Source organism: Sus scrofa, chromosome 18 (genome assembly GCF_000003025.6).
Source record: "Sus scrofa isolate TJ Tabasco breed Duroc chromosome 18, Sscrofa11.1, whole genome shotgun sequence".
NCBI lineage: Eukaryota > Metazoa > Chordata > Mammalia > Artiodactyla > Suidae > Sus > Sus scrofa.
The window spans coordinates 29,451,806-29,469,796 of NC_010460.4; the positions used below are offsets into that span (position 1 = coordinate 29,451,806).

Sequence of the window (17,991 nt, forward strand, 5' to 3'; positions counted from 1 at the left end):
TGAAGTATGAAAGGGAAACAAACACAAAGATAAATGGTGATAGTACAATGCATTATGTATTGTAAACGTATAAACATATAGTAAGAAATAGGGACAATACGACATTAATTCTGCCATAGAGGGTATGGTAGAGGGCAGAGGGGACTCCCCATAAGAAGTAAATAATCATTTTATTATGATAGGATAATAAAGACTCAGAATATTTTTAATTCAGTTTTTATACATAGAAAAAAATATTTGATGTCTCTTTCAGCTCTAACATGGTATGATTTTTAAGATTTATGGTCCTTTTGAGTTCCAAACTCTGATTCTATGATTCAGCCTTACATTTTTAAATTTCTTCATACTTTCATAACTTTTTGGAACCCTTTAAAATTAGGCATTCTTGGAGTTATCATTATGGCTCAGTGGAAATGAACCTGACTAGTATCCTTGAGGATGTGGGTTCGATCCCTGGCCTCTTGCAGTGGGTTAAGGATCTGGCATTGCTGTGGCTGTGGTGTAGGCCAGCAATTGTAGCTCCAATTTGACCCCTAGCTTGAGAACTTCCATGTGCCACAGGTGCAGCCTTAAAAAAAAAAAAGGCATTCTTGGATAAACAAAATGTGGCATATCTATACATGGACTATTATTCAGCCTTAAAAGAGGAATGAAGTTCTGACACATGCTACAACATGGATGAACCTTGAAAACATGCCAAGTAGAGTAAGCCAGACCCAAAAGGATAAATATTTTATGATTTCACTCATATGAACTGTCTAGTATAATAGGAAAATTCATAAAGATAGGACGTAGTACCAGGGTCTGGAAAAGAGGAATGTGATGGTAGTATTTAATGATTCCAAAGTTTCTGTTTGGGGTGTTAAAAAAGTTTTGGAATTATATAGTGGTAATGGTTGCATGATATTGTGAATGTAATTAATGCCACTGAATTGTACACTAAAAAATGGTTAAAATGGCAAATTTTATATTACACATACTTTATCATAATTAAAAATAATAATGTGACACAGCTAAAACCATTGAATTGTACCTTAAAGGTATAAATTGCATGGTGTATGAATTAATCTCAATAAAGCTCTTAAGAAAAAAACGAAAAAATAATCATTCACTCTGGTTCCTAGTTATCTGATTTAGCTGTTCATATGTAAGAAATTACTGTAAAATAGTTTAATTCTTATTTTACCTCATCCAGTGCACACATAGTCTTTTACTTATGGGTCAATGCATTTGAGATTACTGTGGAGGACAGGAGTGTGTTGGCTCTGGCCTCCTGGGGTGGGGGAAGAGCATTATTAAATGTGTCCTTATCCCTCCTGAGAATTACAGCAAACTTCCGCAGGAGTGTGGTATGGTGGAGAAGAGTGTGGCCAGCAAAGGCTTTTGAGATCTACTCTTTGAAGCTCAGGAAGGAGACAGTGCAACAAAAAACTATTTCTAAAATAACAGCTAAGAATCAAGGCTGAGCTGATGAGCCAAAGTCAACAGACAAATGAGCTTTAATGATTTATTTTAAGCCTGCAAGTGACATAATTACACTGGCATCTTTATTTACATCATGAGAGGAAAGCAGGAATCCCACCTCTATATTTAGCTCGCTGTTCAATTTCAGCAGGTCATTGGGGACTGTACATAAAACGGCTTCAGAATGTGAATGTATATTCTCACAACTCTTATTTCCAACTTTTAACACTTCACCTTTAACTGCTTCAGGGTCAATATCATTTCCCTGGGGGGGAAAAAAGAGCTTGTTAATAACACTTGACAGTTTTGCAGGCATGCAAACAATTGTGAAGGAATATAAATACACTACAAACATAGGCCATGTCATTTGCCAAGGCACATGATTTTCTGACACTCATTTTCATGGGAATTTGGATGGTTAAAAGAGAATATGACCTTTTCAGTGTACTAATTAGTAAGGAATCATAGCAAATAGCTTTTCCATCAAATTGGATTTTGGAGAAAAGAAAAGGGATTCGTGTTTCACACCCTTATATCAAATAATGTCTTATTCATAATTACCTTATTAATATTTCAGGGGGTACTGATGGTTGGCAAAAGGGAAACCATTCAGAGATCAGTTGTCGAGCTGCCTAGTGTAGGGATGCTCAGCTTTAGCTTCACTTTTTTATTGTATTTTTTAAAAATTTTATTTTATTTTTATTATAGTTAATTTACAGTGTTGTGTCAATTTCTGCTGTAAAAGATAGTGACCCAGTTATTTATATACATGTATATATACACACACACACACATTCTTTTTATCGTACTATCTTTCATCATGTTCTATCCCAAGAGATTGGATTGGTATATGGTGTTGTACTGTAGGACCTCGTTGCTTATCCATTCTAAAGGTAGTAGTTTGCCAAAAAAAAAAAAAAAAAAAAAAAGGAGTTCCTGTCACGGCGCAGTGGTTAACAAACCTGACTAGGAACCATGAGCTTGCGGGTTTGATCCCTGGCCTTGCTCAGTGGGTTACGGATCCGGCGTTGCCCTGAGCTGTGGTGTAGGTCGCAGACATGGCTCGGATCTCACATTGCTGTGGCTCTGGCATAGGCTGGTGGCTCTGATTGTACCCCTAGCCTGGGAACCTCCATATGCTGTGGGTGCTGCCCTAGAAAAGACAAATAACAATAATAATAAAGGTAATAGTCTGCATCTACTAACCCCAATCTTTCTGTCCATCCCACTGACTTCACTTTTAGAATCATACTGAGGGCTTTATAAAATACCAATGCCTGGGTGGCATCTCCAGAGATTATAGTGTAAAGGATCTAGGTCTTTTTGTGTTTGAATTGGGCAGTTTTTCATCCCTCCTGCACAGCTGAATCCTATACATAAATGAATCAATTTTTGAAGAAATTCCTATAAGATGCCGTGTGACCCTCATTTTGATTTGAGAGTATGATTACATTATTTTGAACAATTATATAGTTATGTGTGAGCTTTCAAAACATTATTCAATTTGATATATTCAGTTAACTGAAGTTACCATTAGGCATTTAAAAATATCAATATTTTGTTGAACAAACCAATAATTAACCTTGGGAAAGAAGTGAAAATAGAGGCATAATTTCTCATATAAAGATTTAAGTAGTATGATTATTTAAAAAAGCCATTTCTTTGAGGAGAGAGATATCAAAGCATATTAATATTTTTCTTAGAGACAAAGTGTAGCCAGTAGCAAGTGCAGTACAGCTACTTTGTTTCCCACTCAGCTTTACCTGATCTTTAATACTTGGCAAATTGCTTTACATACAGTGTCTCATATGGATCTCAGTAAATTGGTAGGTCAGATACTATTCTGGGAAAAGAAGTTGGAAGAAAATAGCTATTTCTAACATGAATTTGGAGTTTAAGAAAAATGGATATAGACAAACACGATCCTTATGATATTTCTGGAGGCAGTATGTGTACTCCATTGAACCAGGTCAGCCACATAGGGCAAGTCAATGTAGATGCACATAAATCTAATAGGTCACTCTGGGGCTTCAAATGACAACTTGTTGGTTAGGTCCGAGGAGGGATAAGGCCCTGGCTTACATGTTGGAGGGAATTCAGGGAATGATAAAGGAAAGAGATTAAAGAGCTGGAGGGCTTGATTTATGAGGGAATGACTAAAATGTGTCTTGCTTGCTTAGAAAGCTGGGGGAAGGGCTGAACATACTGCATTTACATCTCCAATACTCCTCCTTTCATGCTCAGGGTTGCCTAGGACGTTGCATAAAAGCTTCTCTAAAACAAAAACAAATCACACAGCTAAACAATGAAACCCTTTTCATTTGTGCCTACTAAGAAATGCATGATAATTAGTGACTTACATAAGCAATTACTATCAGCTTTGTATGTTTAGTGATTATTTTAAAAGTCTACAATCCAAGATATCACAAAAGTGATACAGGAAGCCCAATACTATATAACAGAAGGGCCCAAGTCAGGAAAAAAAAATTATAGGCTACTTTTTGTCATTTAAAATAAACATAGATTTATGGAGCTATGATAAAAGATGTATGTATCAAAATTTTATTACTCACTTCTATGATTTAATATTAACTATTAATAAACAGTAGAACATATTTGCAAAATTGGATTAATTTTTCAGTCATTAAAATGGTAATATACAGATTTTTAAAAAAGCAAAGTAGAAGGAGCTTTCTGGTCTTTAATCCTCTATACAAATTGAGCAATTTAGAGTTATAATTATCTAATTTTCTCCTGTAAAAACACTTCCCTGAGGTAGGTATTATTGTCATTTCTGCTTTACAGTTGAGAACTAAGATTTAAGAAGGGATATGGTCATGAAGCAAATCAGTTCTACCTGATACAAAATCTATTTACCATCTACTACTGCGTGTTAGACACAATCCTAGTTACTGAAAATATAAAGATGAATAAGAGTTTCTCCCTCTCGCTATAATGTTAAAACAAATACATTTCTAAAGTAAAAAACTATTATCCCTAATGTCCCTTGTCCTTTTCCTCTGCAACTCTGGCCAGGTACCACATGTTTCTACCTAGGACACAGGCCCGAGAACCTGTCTCTGAGCTGGTTACAGAACAGAGCAGCTAGGAGTGGAAGTGAGTTAAGATTTGAAAATAGCATTGTTACAGGAGGGGTATTAGAAGTTTTCATACCTCCAGGTGGCCACAGTGTTGGGTCTGGGAAAATTGGTTAAGCAGTGAGGTGTGATGGGAACTCAGCCAGGCAAAGATCCAGCAAGGCTGGCACCAGAAAATCATTGAGGTGGCGGTGGTGGTGGTGGTGGGGCATTTATACTTTATCCAGAGGATTATGCCACCCCACCCTGGAACTATGCCAAAGAAGCATCACAGAAAGCTTCAAAACTAAGTCCACAGAACATACACAGCCATTGGAGGGAAAAAGTTCCCAAGTCATTTGAGAAAGGCTGGGTGAATCAAAACTAAACTGGTTTCCTCACTGGCTTCTTGGGACACTGGGAAACCACAGGCTCTATGTGCCCTAGAATATGGGTTCTCCTCTACAGAATGCATTTTAAGTGTGCAGCACAGGTAAATACAGTTGACCCCTGAATAACATGGGGGTTAAGGGTGCTGACCCCTGTGCAGTTGAAAATCCATGTAAAACTTCACAGACAGACCTCTGTATCTAAGGTTTTGCAGCCATGGATTTAACCAACTGTAGACCATGTAGTACTGTAGTTTGTATTCACTAAAAAAATATCTTTACGTAAGTGGACCTGTGCAGTTCAAACTCGTGTTGTTCAAGGGTCCACTGTATTAGTTTATGAGCACCATCAATAAGAATAGGTCTTTACACTGGGCCAAATGGCCTCTAAGAAAGGAGCCCTTTGTTTCTACCCTGTTTAGAGACAGAGCTGGCCTCAGAGTGGATGTGGAAGGATATAGACCTATAATTGCAGGTACATTACTCAGAAGGGGGGAGGAAGACAAACTCTGGTGGTCTCTGGACAGCAGGTAGACTGAGGTGGCTCAGAACTACTCTCCCTTTTAGATATTTCTGATGCCTAGACACTGGGAGGCCTCTAAATGAGATCCCAGCTCTTGTGCCCCCAGTGTCATAGCCTGAGTCCCTATTCCCTGCCTTAGCTGATCTTTTTGCTCCCTTGTTCCTGTTTTAGTGATCTAAACTAGTCTCCAAACTAGACTTCTAAAGCATCTCTGTTACCATGTATATCAATATGTGCCAGAATAAGATGAACCCCTAGGGCAGTGTCAGGCAGTCCTTGTTCCAGCATTAAATACAGTGCTTCTCTATTTCCATAAAATATACTCAACAAAAAGTCATATAAGGTAATTAGGGGAAAAGATAGGGTTTCTTTTAACAGGATTGACTTTTAGATATTTTTAAAGAGTTTAGAGCTAATTCTAAACTCTTTCCACTTATTTTACTTAGAGAACAGTTATAGATATTACACCATATGATAGACTATTACTCTATTATGAAAGGTATTTTGGTATACATTAAATGAAAGTTAATATAAAAAGCTTTCTAATTTAGTGGAAAGAAGACCAAATTTGGAATCAAGAAACTTGAGAGTGTGAGCCCTAGTTATGCTGTTTGCTCCCCTGCTGACCCAAGACAAATTACCTTTCTAAACCTGTTTACTAATCTATAAATGGGGATAATCATCACTCACCTCCCAAGCTCACAGGTCCACATAAGTCTCAGATGAAACAACATATGTCAAAGCACCGTGTTAGCTAAAATTCCATGCAAATATAAGCTGTTGTTGACGTGAACACTGTGCCCTACTGTTGACTCCCAAGGAGATGTTTACTGATGACCACTGTCCACAGCTGGTGCCTAAGCCTTGGTCATAAACTACCTCCCACATTGATAGGGCTTCTGATTTGTCCTGAGGAGTGACGGATTCCTGGTCTCTATCATGTTCTCTTGATCCAAATTTGGCTAACGCTCTTGGCCATGATATAGTCCTTGAGCCAACTGCTGACTAAGGCAATTCTCCCAACTAGGGCTGGAAACAATCACAATCTCTTTTTAGCTAAAGAATCCTTGTATGCATGGCTGCTTGAGGAGCACAAACTCTTCCTGGCAATAAGAAGCAAATCTCATTCTAAACACAATTCTCTCTACAGTGCTTTCACTGATGGAACACAAACATACTTCACATTCATGGTCTGAATGGTGATTGAAGAGCACAACATGAAATAAAATGGCACCCTTTCTTTTGATAAAAACAATCCCCTGCTTGTCCAGAAGAGGTCTTTTCTTTTCTCTTGCTCTACGTTCCTTTGTTTCTGCCCTCAGAGAGGCTGAGGTTTTAATGTGAACAACTTAGAAACTAATAAAGGGTTAAACTGCTGCCACACAAAGGTTTTCTTACACCTTGGATTTCCTCTTACACATATGGAAAATGGAATATGGGAGAAGATTGAATCATGACACCAAAATAGTCCCCCTAAACTGTTGCCTTTATCTCCAGATTGCCACTTTGTGACATGACAGGTGCTATACACTTGTTAGAGAAGAGTCATTCTGTACATAGGCAAGAAAAGAAAATGTCTTGTGTTTGTTTCCAGAGACTCTTTCAGCCAGGTTAGGAATAGCCTTGAAAAGCTGAGGATGATGTCAAATCATGTTTTCCTTGGTCCAACAATTCTGTGGGACATTGAATAATAGGTATTTATAGAAAAAGGAATTTTCTCTTTCATATAAGACTGCTTGAAAGGGTAGATAAAGAACGGTTTATCTCTAATCCTTCCATCATTAATATAGAACCAGAAAAATAGAGTGTATCTGGGTATAAAAATATTTGCAAATAAACCTTTGTTTTCATCAAGAAAAACCAAATGGAATCTTTCAAATGGCAAACACAGTAATTGTTGAAAGCAAAAGGTCACACTAGATTAGTTTTATTGAAAAAAAAAAAGAAGTGATAAAAGCTCTTTCTCCCTTTCTAAAACTAATTAAAGAAGCAGATGAAAGAACTCTGCTATGGTAAACATGCTGTTCATTGAAGCAGGCTTCCATTTAATTTCATGCTGGGCTTGCTTAATTATTGTACAAAACAAGTTAGTAAACTTGTATGAGTGTGAAAATGTACATGGGTTTGGCTATAGATGAAATCTTGTTGAAAAAGCAGAAAAATTTTAGTGGCAATGTGTTCTTACTTAGATGGAGATGATCTACGGAAATTTATATTACATCTAGACAAGGACTATCCTATTACTTTGTTTTTGTTCATTTCGCATTTGGGCTATCTTTGATGGGGAAAAATTCTGCATGTCTAAACAAAACAACATATTGAAGGATAAATATTTTGTTGTTTTTAGAGATTGGGGCTATAGATAATTAAAGTTTTGATTATTTTTGCCTCTTTTATTTCTATTTGAAGTAAAAATGACTGAAGCAACATAAAAGAGTTGTATTCTAGTCTTTGTTCTGCAACAATTTCATCACTTGTTAAACCACTTGCCTCTCTGGGCTTTACTATTCTTTGTAGTAGGCTAGGTTAGAAAAGATGATCTGTTATTGTCCAATTAAATTGTATTTAGAGGCTAATATATTCCCAAGGTAGAGGAAATCCAGCTCCATTTATAAATCAGCTTAGAGAGGACCACACCCAGATACAAAATTCCAAGTATTAGAAGGAAGCACAGAACTACAATTGATTCATTTACTTTCATGAGTCTTACCTTTTATCTTATAATGAGCACATTTAGGTGTCCAGGAAAAGACATAACATCTGCAGAATAATGCATCCCAGGCAGCTTACTTAATGGATTTATATCCCACATTTACTACTTTTTAATAAATACACAAGAAAGAGTTTTTAAGTGCTTAATTGAAAAAGCAGTCTCTGATTATACATACCTTTTAGTCTTATGTCAAAAAGACTTGTTTTTCAGAGCTTAGATATTTGCTGATGTAGTACAAGATAATGACCAAATACAACAATTCTATTCACATGGTATGAAGTCAATTAAGTGTAAGTTGATGATTTAAGAGACTATTTTAAGCATTTCTTACCTTAATTTCCAGTACGTTTTCATTGCCTATTGAGATCATCACTGGCTTTTCAAAAGGCTTAAACACAGGATTATGTACATAAATGAGATCAAAGTATTTGGAATGAATCCCATCTAACATGAAAAATGCCTTGGTTTTCAGGGGGAGTTGTAGGTTCAGCTGTTGTAGTGAAGGAGTTGTACAGCAGATTATCTCTGAATTAGAGCGATGCTGACATGCCTATAGTAAGACACAATCATCCACTGTAAATAGAACACAGCTTGACAACATCGGCAGCAAGTTTTACATTTCACTGTTTCAGACAATCAACTGAAAATCTGTAATTTTTGAAAAAAAAAATCTATATTTAACTTCCTAATGTTGAAGAACACATTTCTGGAAACACAACAGATGTAAGATTACCTAAACAATACAGTCTTAAAGGAGCTACAGAGTTTCACTTCAGGAACAAGTTACGCTGATCTATCTGAAGCTGTCTCTCCTTCATTTTATTTTCCTTAAGAAGACAGGACAGTCACCTGGAGGGTGACTGTTATCAAACAGCTATGGCAGAGTGGGAGCTGGACTTGGTGCAATTAAAGTCTTTATTCACATTTTAGCTTTAAACCAGGTTGTGAGAATCAGGACACAGCCTTTACTTGGAAACTCAGTTTCCTCATTTAGGAATTAAGATTAAAATGTTTTTCACAGTGTGGAATACTACATGGTAAAGTGCTTCATCAACTGCCAAGCACATAGGGTTCACATTATAATTAACCACGTAGTTAGGTCATCCTACTAGTGTGTTTTGCAAAGATGCTTTTTCTTTTTCTTTTTTTCCCTTTTTAGGGCCACCCCTGCAGCATATAGAAATTCCAAGGCTAGGGGTTGAGTCAGAGCTGCAGCTGCTGGCCTATGCCACATCCACGGCAACACCAGATCCTTAACCCACTGAGTGAGACCAGGGATTGAACCCGAATCCTCATGGATACTAGTCACGTTCTTAATCCACTTAGCTACAACAGGAACTCCCTATTAGTGTGTTTTAAGCTATCCATTACTGAGCTTCAGGTTGTGTGCAAAATATTTTATAAGGCTGGTCTCATTTAATTCTCACAATAATCCTGTGAGGTAGGTGCTATGATTACACATATATTACAGATAGAGAAACTGAATTTTCGAGCTGAGCTGATGTCATCAGACCAGGTCACATAGCTCTGATGGCAAAGTAGGGAAAATAAATCCTTGGCCACTGCCTCTAAAATTTATATAACTCCCAAGCTGCACAGTTTCTTGCTAACTCTGTATTTTATGTTGGTAAATCTTTTTCTACACTTACACGCGCGCTCTCTCTCTCTCTCTTTTTTTTTTTTTTTTTTTTAACGAAGGCTCTACTATTATTATTTTATGCTCTTTCATCTCTCATTTCAAATCGTTCCCTTTGTAATCTGATTTATAGAAGTTTGGAAAATGTGGTTTCCTTTTGATTGTACTTTGACTAAACCAGCAACACACAGTGGCACATTTAAGGTTAAATGGTTGCATTTTTTCCCCCAAGGAAAAGACAAACAAGCAACAATATCCCTTAGATTTCCTTTTCTTTGACAGAGTTGGAGATAAAACAATTACTTATGGCCACAATAGAAAAAGGGCTCAGGATATGCATAAAAAGCACAAATAAATTTGGATATTTGATATTTTCTTTTAAAAGTAATTAAGAAATTTTCCTACATTAAATAAATGTGTGCTATAAGCAAATAAAGAAAACTGATAATGATATAATATGAATAAAACATTATTCAGTTTTGTATCAAATCCATATTATAATGCTAAAAGCTATTTATCATATCATCTTGAAAAAAAGAAATAAACAATTCTACTGCTCTTACAATAATTCTACGTAACAAGAAATTTGAAAACTAGACAATAAACTGCTGGCTTCTGGGACCTAAGGCATATTAACAAATTAATGTGTATTTTGTTAAGAAGGTAACTAGTATTTTTATTTTAAAAGATTTGAGTTTGTGGGACTTAAAAATTTTTGTGGCTGGATCAGTATATTTAAATCAGACCTGACTAACAGTTTTTATTTGTTAAATAATGAATGGGTTCAATTCATCCAGGTCAGCTTCAAATTCTATAAAAAGCAGGGAATATGGAAGGAACACATGTATCTTTATGAGGTAGTTTTCACAAACAATAGTCAAATAGACTCACTGAATTTTTCATTTTTGTTCAATTTGAATGCATAGTTGCATTGTACTAATATGTTTGTGACTAAAATAAAGTTTACATTTCCAGATATGTAAAAAGATAAGATTTTAATCTTCTACCATTGTTTGAATCTTCCTTGTGACGGTGGATTCATGTCTTACATGTGGAATTTTTTTTTAATAACTATTTGATTACAAATGAATGAATTAAGCCATATGTCATCATAAGGATAGTGAGGGAGAAGGAAGAAAACTTGGCCATTATTTTAATAATGTAGGCTTGGTGTGAATTAGCTAAAACTAATAATTTCTCAGATTTCTACTTTAAAAAAGTCACATGCCAACACCAAAAAGGGTTACTACTATTCTAACAGGTTAATGAAAAATTGTTATGCCTGGTTGTGGAGAACTGATGTCCTTTAAATTAATAGCGGTATCCTAACTTTGTTTGTGGCCATGTGTGGGGATTGGTTTTAAAGCTCTCTACTTCATACGGTGACTCCCTGGAGTACAATCTCCCAGGAATATTATAAAAATCTAATAATACTCTTTAGAGGTGATGCAATGTGGCTGATTGAGAAGGTCAAGAAAAATCTCATTTGAAATGACCTAATTGTTTGGTGATTTAGTTTGACATTTTTAGCCCCAAATTGGTTTTTGTAATTAAAGCACACTGTGCCTTAGCCTTCAAGAAATATCGGATGGGAATCTAAAAGGAAGTGCTGTAATTCAATCTTTTACCTTCCAATCAAGACCCTGCTTGAGAGGGGGCACTTAGAACTATCGTTCTATGTTGAGTAAACAAGTCCAACTAGATTAAGGATATTTTATATCAGAAAAAAAACAAAAATATGAAATCTTTGTAAATAACTCCAAATTTCCTAAAGTTTAAATTAAAATTACCATTTTAATATGATCCATATAAATTGTCAGAGAACAAAATAGGTCAATCACTTTTAAGGAGGCATTCAGTTAAATTGATCAACCTTGCAAATATGAGGGAAAAGGTGGAAAAATACCAAACAGTATGCACACTCTAGGATGTAAGTATTCCCATGTTCTTTCTCATTTATCTGATAACATGCTAATAAAGGCATAAGAGTAATAGTTAAAAAGAAGTATGTAAGAAAACACTGTGTGTCTGCCACTTAGGAAGACAAAAATGTTGCAGCAAGGTTAGAGACTTTATCTAAGGGTTTTATTAGACCACAAGGGTTGATGTTCCATGGGGAATTATAAAAGGGGGGTAGGGAAATGCTATGGACTGGAATGTCTGCATCCTCCTCAAATTCATATGTTGGTACCCTAATCCCCAATGGGATGGTATTTGGAGATGGGGCCTTTGGGAGGTAATTAGGTGGTGAGAGTAAAGTTCTCATGATGGTACTAATGCTCGTATAAGAAGAGACACAAGAGAGCTTGCTTCCTCTTTCTTTCTCCTCCATGTGAAGATACAATGAGAGACAGTCATCTGTAAACTAGGAAGCAGGCTCTCCTCAGACAGCCAGATCTGTTGGTGTCTTGGTCTTGGACTTCCTAGCAGTCAGAACTGTGAGAAATAAATGTTTCTTGTACAAGCCACCTAGTCCATGTTATTTTTGTTACTGCAGCCAGAACTGACTAAGACAGGGAATGATGTGGTTTCCATTTGTACTGTCTAGAATCTGACTAGTATCCATGAGGATGTGGGTTTGATCCCTGGCCTTGCTCAGTGGGTTAAAGGATCCGGCGGTGCTGCAAGCTGTGGTGTAGGTCGCAGATGCAGCTCAGATCTGGTGTTGATGTGGCTGTGGTGAAGGCCAGCAGCTACAGCTCTGATTCAACCCCTGGCCTGGGAACTTGCATATGCCACAGGTGTGCGCTCAAGTTGGTAATCATTATTTGTGTCTAAACATTATGTGTATGTGTTTTATAAGGGCCTGGCACTAGATAATTTTAGTTGTTGAATAAAAAACACTGTTTGGAGAGTTCTCATTGTGGCTCAGTGGTAACAAACCCAACAAGTATCCATGAGGATGACGGTTTGATCCTGGGCCTTGCTCAGTGGGTTAAGGATCTGGCGCTGCCACAAGTTGTGGTGTAGACTGCAGACACAGCTCAGATTCTGCGTTGCTGTGGTTGTGGTGTAGGCTGGCAGTTGCAGCTCAGATTCAAAACTCCCAGTCTGGGAACTTCCATACGCCACAGGTACTGCCCCCCCACCCCCCAAAAAGCAAAGGCAAGTAAACAAACAAAGAAAAAAACAAAACTATTTGACCTATGCTACAAGTAAGATAACCAGCAAACATTAAAGACAAAACTGAAATATCCCTTGTATCCTGAAAGCTGGTGGTAGAGGCAGAAATGCAGAACTCTTAAGCACAACTATCACTCAAAGGACTTACCACTGTAAAATTTCTTTCTGCTTCATGCACATTTATTACCATCCTCAGGACACTAACTGAATTCAGGTTTCTTCCAACACCTGTTATTGTGCTCCCTCCACTGGCAAAATAAAATAGAAAAACAATAATATTGAGAGGTTCTTTCTCTACCAAGTATTTTAAGAGAGAAATTAAATTAAATCACATGTAGTGACTGCAAGTTATAGCCACAGCCAAAGTCAAATGGAAGTTCAGTGATAACTTATGTTTGGAAACAACTTATTTAACTTGAAAGTATTTTTAAAAAATTCGTATTTCATAAGATGAAGAAATGCTCTTATCTTTTTATTCACCAAATATGCAAAAGAAGTGTTTTTTCCTGTCTGAAAAAAAATGCAAAGAAAAAGAAGCTTTTACTTACCTAATAAAAGATTTGGTGGGATGTATTTCATAGACAATGGGGTCTTCCCGGTAAGTGAAGCTGTTTATCTCTCGGTTGGCTAAGTCAATTTTCAACTTAATAGGGAATTCAGTTGGAGTGGTTTGGGCTGGGGTATAACATTCAAGAATACTATCTGACACACTGAACAAAAGATTAAGAAAATGGACCTTCACATTAGAGACATATATATACATTTTAGAATTACATCCATACATCAAAAGGATATCACTTAATGGCACATAAATAGGAATTTCCTGATATGGTTTAGAAAAAAGTTCTTTCTAATGTAGTTTACATTTGACTGGATCCCAAACTTAGCTTTACTGTAGAAAAGCTACCATTGACTTCAAAATATTTGGGATTTTAAGTAATTTTTAAAGTATCCTTTTGGTACTTTATTAAAGTTCTCCCAACTCTAAGAAGCAGAAATGTAACTTCCCTCCTAACTCAATCTCCCTCATGCTTCTCATTTCCCCAATGTGGTTTGGTCTAATTGTAAATCTTGATGGAAATGTTTAATTTATTGTCTTTCACCAGAGTTTCACAGCTCATAGCATAGATGGGGTATTAAGTATAACAATAAGGAAGGTGGATGGGAGGACAAAACTTAAAAGGTGAATTAATAAATAATAAGGGAAAGGTAGAAAAATCAGCAAAAGGGAGTAGATGAATTTGGGGAGGAGGAAATTTTATAAGGAAATTTTATAAGGAAATAATAAACCTCGATTTTTTTCGCTACAAAAGAACAATCTTTTCTTGATTTTTAAGGCACACATATTAATCTGACTTGATTGATGCAACAAAAATACATTTACAACACCTTTTCAAAGTACACGTTTTTCCACCAATTGAAATGTGTCTAGAGTTCCCACTGTTTAGGTGCATTCCAGTTAATGTAAGTAAAGTACCACCAGTTTTAGGACCAAAACTTGGAGAAATATTTGTTATTACAGGATCCTGAATGAGAGATAAAAACAAAATAACTTGTTAACTTTATAACTCTAAGTAGATTGAGTGATAATTAAATATCTCAGTTCACGAAAGAATTAATGACTAGACTTACCACATAGGAAAACGTCCTATATTGTGTTGTCCCTCGACCATTTGAAATAACTATGGACATATTGAAATGTTCATTCATTGCAGGACCAACTGTGCATTTCAACCTGAAAAAACAAAGTTTAATATGTTCCAAATCCAAAAGGCATTTTATGGTTCAGCTGTTTTATACGAAAGGCCATTATCTTTAAATAGTGAACTGACTACTTAAAATAGCAAGCAGAGTCTCAAGATAAGCATCAGGATTGAAAATTGTATAATTCTATTTCTGTACCATTACGCTAAACTTTATATTGACTGCCTTGTGTTATTCATACAGACAAAACAGGAAATGCTAAACCTCATCAGTGCAGACTTTGTCAACTGAAAAGTTTACAATAATCTAAGTCTACTCCTGTACAATTATAGGCATGATGTTTGGTATACTTAAAATAAAGAATAGCATATGAAACAATGGGATAATTATAAGTAAGCAAAATATCTTCTTTAAAGTATGTCAAAAGATACATTTCTGCAGTTACACATGCTTACTTAAGTTAGTTAAAAATAATGAAATTGTGATAGGCTTTCCATAAAATTATTTTTGAATTTAATAATCTTATTATAATTCTAAAAAAGTATAAATATAATTTGTTTTATTAAACTTTTTTTTAAAGAAGAGGATGAATTATGTTTCATTTTTATAGGCTCTAATTTATAATTCAATGAGCAAGAATTTACAAGGGGGATTTCTAGAATAAATCTGTTTTACCATTAAGCTAAACAAGAATGACATTAATTGATGTTTTAGCCTTAGTAAAATGAGTAGATTGAGATCTTTGTAGAACCCTAGAAAGAATTCTACTTGAAAGAATAGGTTCAACCGTAAAACTTTAAATGTTTGGTGGTTGTTACTATATGATAACTAAAAATTTCTGGATTCTCTATTCACTATGGGATTCAGATTTACACAAGTCACATGTAGAATATAGTAGAACAGACACAGGTCTTGAATCAGGAGAGCTGAGATTAAAGGCTTGTTCAGCTCTTACCCTCTGGATTAGCTCTGCTAATCTACATTCCACCTTTCTGAACATAAGTTACTATCTCTGTAAAATAGGGATAATACTGCTATCTCCCAGGATTTGGGGATGACTAAATGAGGTATACCCTTTACATTACAGTGTCAATAAATATCAGCTAAAGATAAGTTTAAACTCATCAAAAACAATGAGTCTCAAAAACGTGATTCAGGAGTTCCTGCTGGGGCTCAGTGGGTTAAGACCGACATAGTCTCTCTGAGGATGCAGGTTCAAATCCTGGCCTTGCTCAGTGAATTAAGGATCCATTGTTGCAGCAAGCTCTTGTGTAGGTTACAGATGTAGTTCAGATCTGGTATTGCCGTGATTGTGGTGTAGGCCTGCAACTGCAACTCCGATTCTATCTCTAGCCTGGGAACTTCCATTTGTCACAGGTGTGGCCATAAAAAGAAAAAAAAAAAAACCAAAAACGTGATCCAGCTGCTTTACTACATTTCTGAAGTACAGAAGTGAATTTAGAAGAGAGGGTCCATACTGAGCTGTTTTCTGATTTTTATAGCAAAGGCTGTTGAAGACTCTTTACTTGAAGACTTTAAATTTGGAATGACTCCAATCAGTGCTACGCTTTCAAATTTACCCAATTTCTCAAGAGTTGTTAACAAAAATGGCTGAAAAACTCTCAGGTGCTGGATTCTTCTTTTTTTCACCTAAGTTATGTCACCTTTCTCCCTCCTTAATCCTAGTGAATAAATAGGTTTAAAAACAAAAATAAATCTACAAGGGGAGTGATGGGCCAAGACTCTTCTTAATTTAAGAAGTGGACTTTTGGAGCAAGTTTTACAAGTATTCATTCAAAAACAAAACCAGTTTTGCAACCACACCCTGGCAAAGTATTTAAGATCCTTACGTGTTTGTCGTGCTCTCACTTAAGGTCAAGGTACAGCTCTCATTCCCAAGGAGAACTTTGGTTTTCCTTAAGTCAAATTTATTATTTCTCCTGAATCCAAAGTCCCAGCCACATATGGTCAGCGTTGTCCCTCCTTCAAGGGGGGCACTAGTAGGGAAAACCTATAAGGACAAGGCAGAAGTTTTAAAAACCCAATATACTACTCTCTTTCATATGTGTGGAAAACAAACAAACAAAATACGTAGCCTCAAAGAGTCTGAAATCCTTCCCTTCTCTATCCAAAAAAACCCTGAATTTTTACTATAGGAAAAAGAGTCACAAATTTCAGGGAATCTGGAACTAATATTAAAACTATCTGACAGGCTGATGAAACAAGCTGTTTTCAGGAGATCTAGAGATGGGAGAGAGCAGATTCAGCCTGGGTAGGGATGAAGGGCCTTCTTGGGCTGGAGTAGACACATTTGGGCCCAGACTTTCTCATGCTTATATAACCCATTCATGGCCCTTTAGACTGAACTCTGATCAGAACTCCATCATGGGCCCTAGAAGCCAAGCACCAATATATGCTTTGCTCTGTGTAACCAGCTGGATGTGTGCTACATTCATGCTGCTATGGTACTTCCTACCCAGAGGAGAAAGTCACACAGTAAAAATACCTCTTTCTGTACTCTGTGTTTCATAGTTGTATTCAGCAGCTATTATAATATTAACCATGCAGATGGTATTCAACACATACTTGCCATTCATTCATTTATTCATTATTTACAAATCATCTACTACGTGCCAGCCATCAACAAATGAATTAACCTATTCCTTTATACTTGTTAATTCATATTTCTTATTAATTTGTGATTTTTTTTCTTTATTTGATATATAGTATCTGGTTAGTTGATAGAGTTTAAAATGATGTACTATTTAATATAGTCAACATATTATTTCTATTAGAAATAGATAAAAGCAGAATTGAGAGAGCCCCAAGTGTGATCTGTACGGTAGCGATATTTCTAATTATCTCCCTTGGCATTATGGTACATCTCATTTCTAGGATTTCCTCATGCTCAGTATTAAATATATAATAGGTTTATTTTATTATTGTAGGCTCATCTTTGGTGTATTAAAAGGTAAAATGAATTTATTAATAAAAATTTGGCAACTGTGATGTAAGACAGCATTAGGTTCCTATGAAGTCTGTTAAGACAACCACTCATTGGCTAAAACTATTAAAGTGAAACAAATTTCCAAGTTAAAAATAAGCTTCTCCTCAGCAGCTTTGTGACAATTGAGACAGGAAATGCTCTTTTGGGGGGACATATTGTAAATTGTGCTGTAAAGTACAATGGTGGGAAAAGTTAGCACTGCTGTAGAGGCAACTCAAAACCAGTAAAGGTATTTGCTAAAAACCAGTTAGTGAAAGTGTAAAAGTGATTCTTCTACAATTTAGAAGAGTTTTCAGAAAAATTCATATTTGCAGACATTCCCATCCCTTCCAAGTAAATAATCACAACCAAAGTC

At 36.0% G+C, this 17,991-nt stretch overlaps 1 protein-coding gene across 5 annotated transcripts in view; it reads right to left on the reverse strand.

Moving 5' to 3' along the window:
• Window positions 1-17,991, reverse strand: part of MET (met proto-oncogene (hepatocyte growth factor receptor)) — a 115,483-nt gene that overhangs the window by 25,762 nt on the left and 71,730 nt on the right. For all 5 annotated transcript variants that reach the window (XM_021078532.1, XM_021078534.1, XM_021078533.1 and 2 more), the window contains 7 exon segments: window positions 16,480-16,640; window positions 14,558-14,660; window positions 14,315-14,451; window positions 13,474-13,635; window positions 13,074-13,173; window positions 8,498-8,716; window positions 1,583-1,729 (listed from right to left, as the gene is read on the reverse strand). In XM_021078532.1, coding sequence (XP_020934191.1) covers window positions 1,583-1,729; window positions 8,498-8,716; window positions 13,074-13,173; window positions 13,474-13,635; window positions 14,315-14,451; window positions 14,558-14,660; window positions 16,480-16,640 — 1,029 coding nt within the window.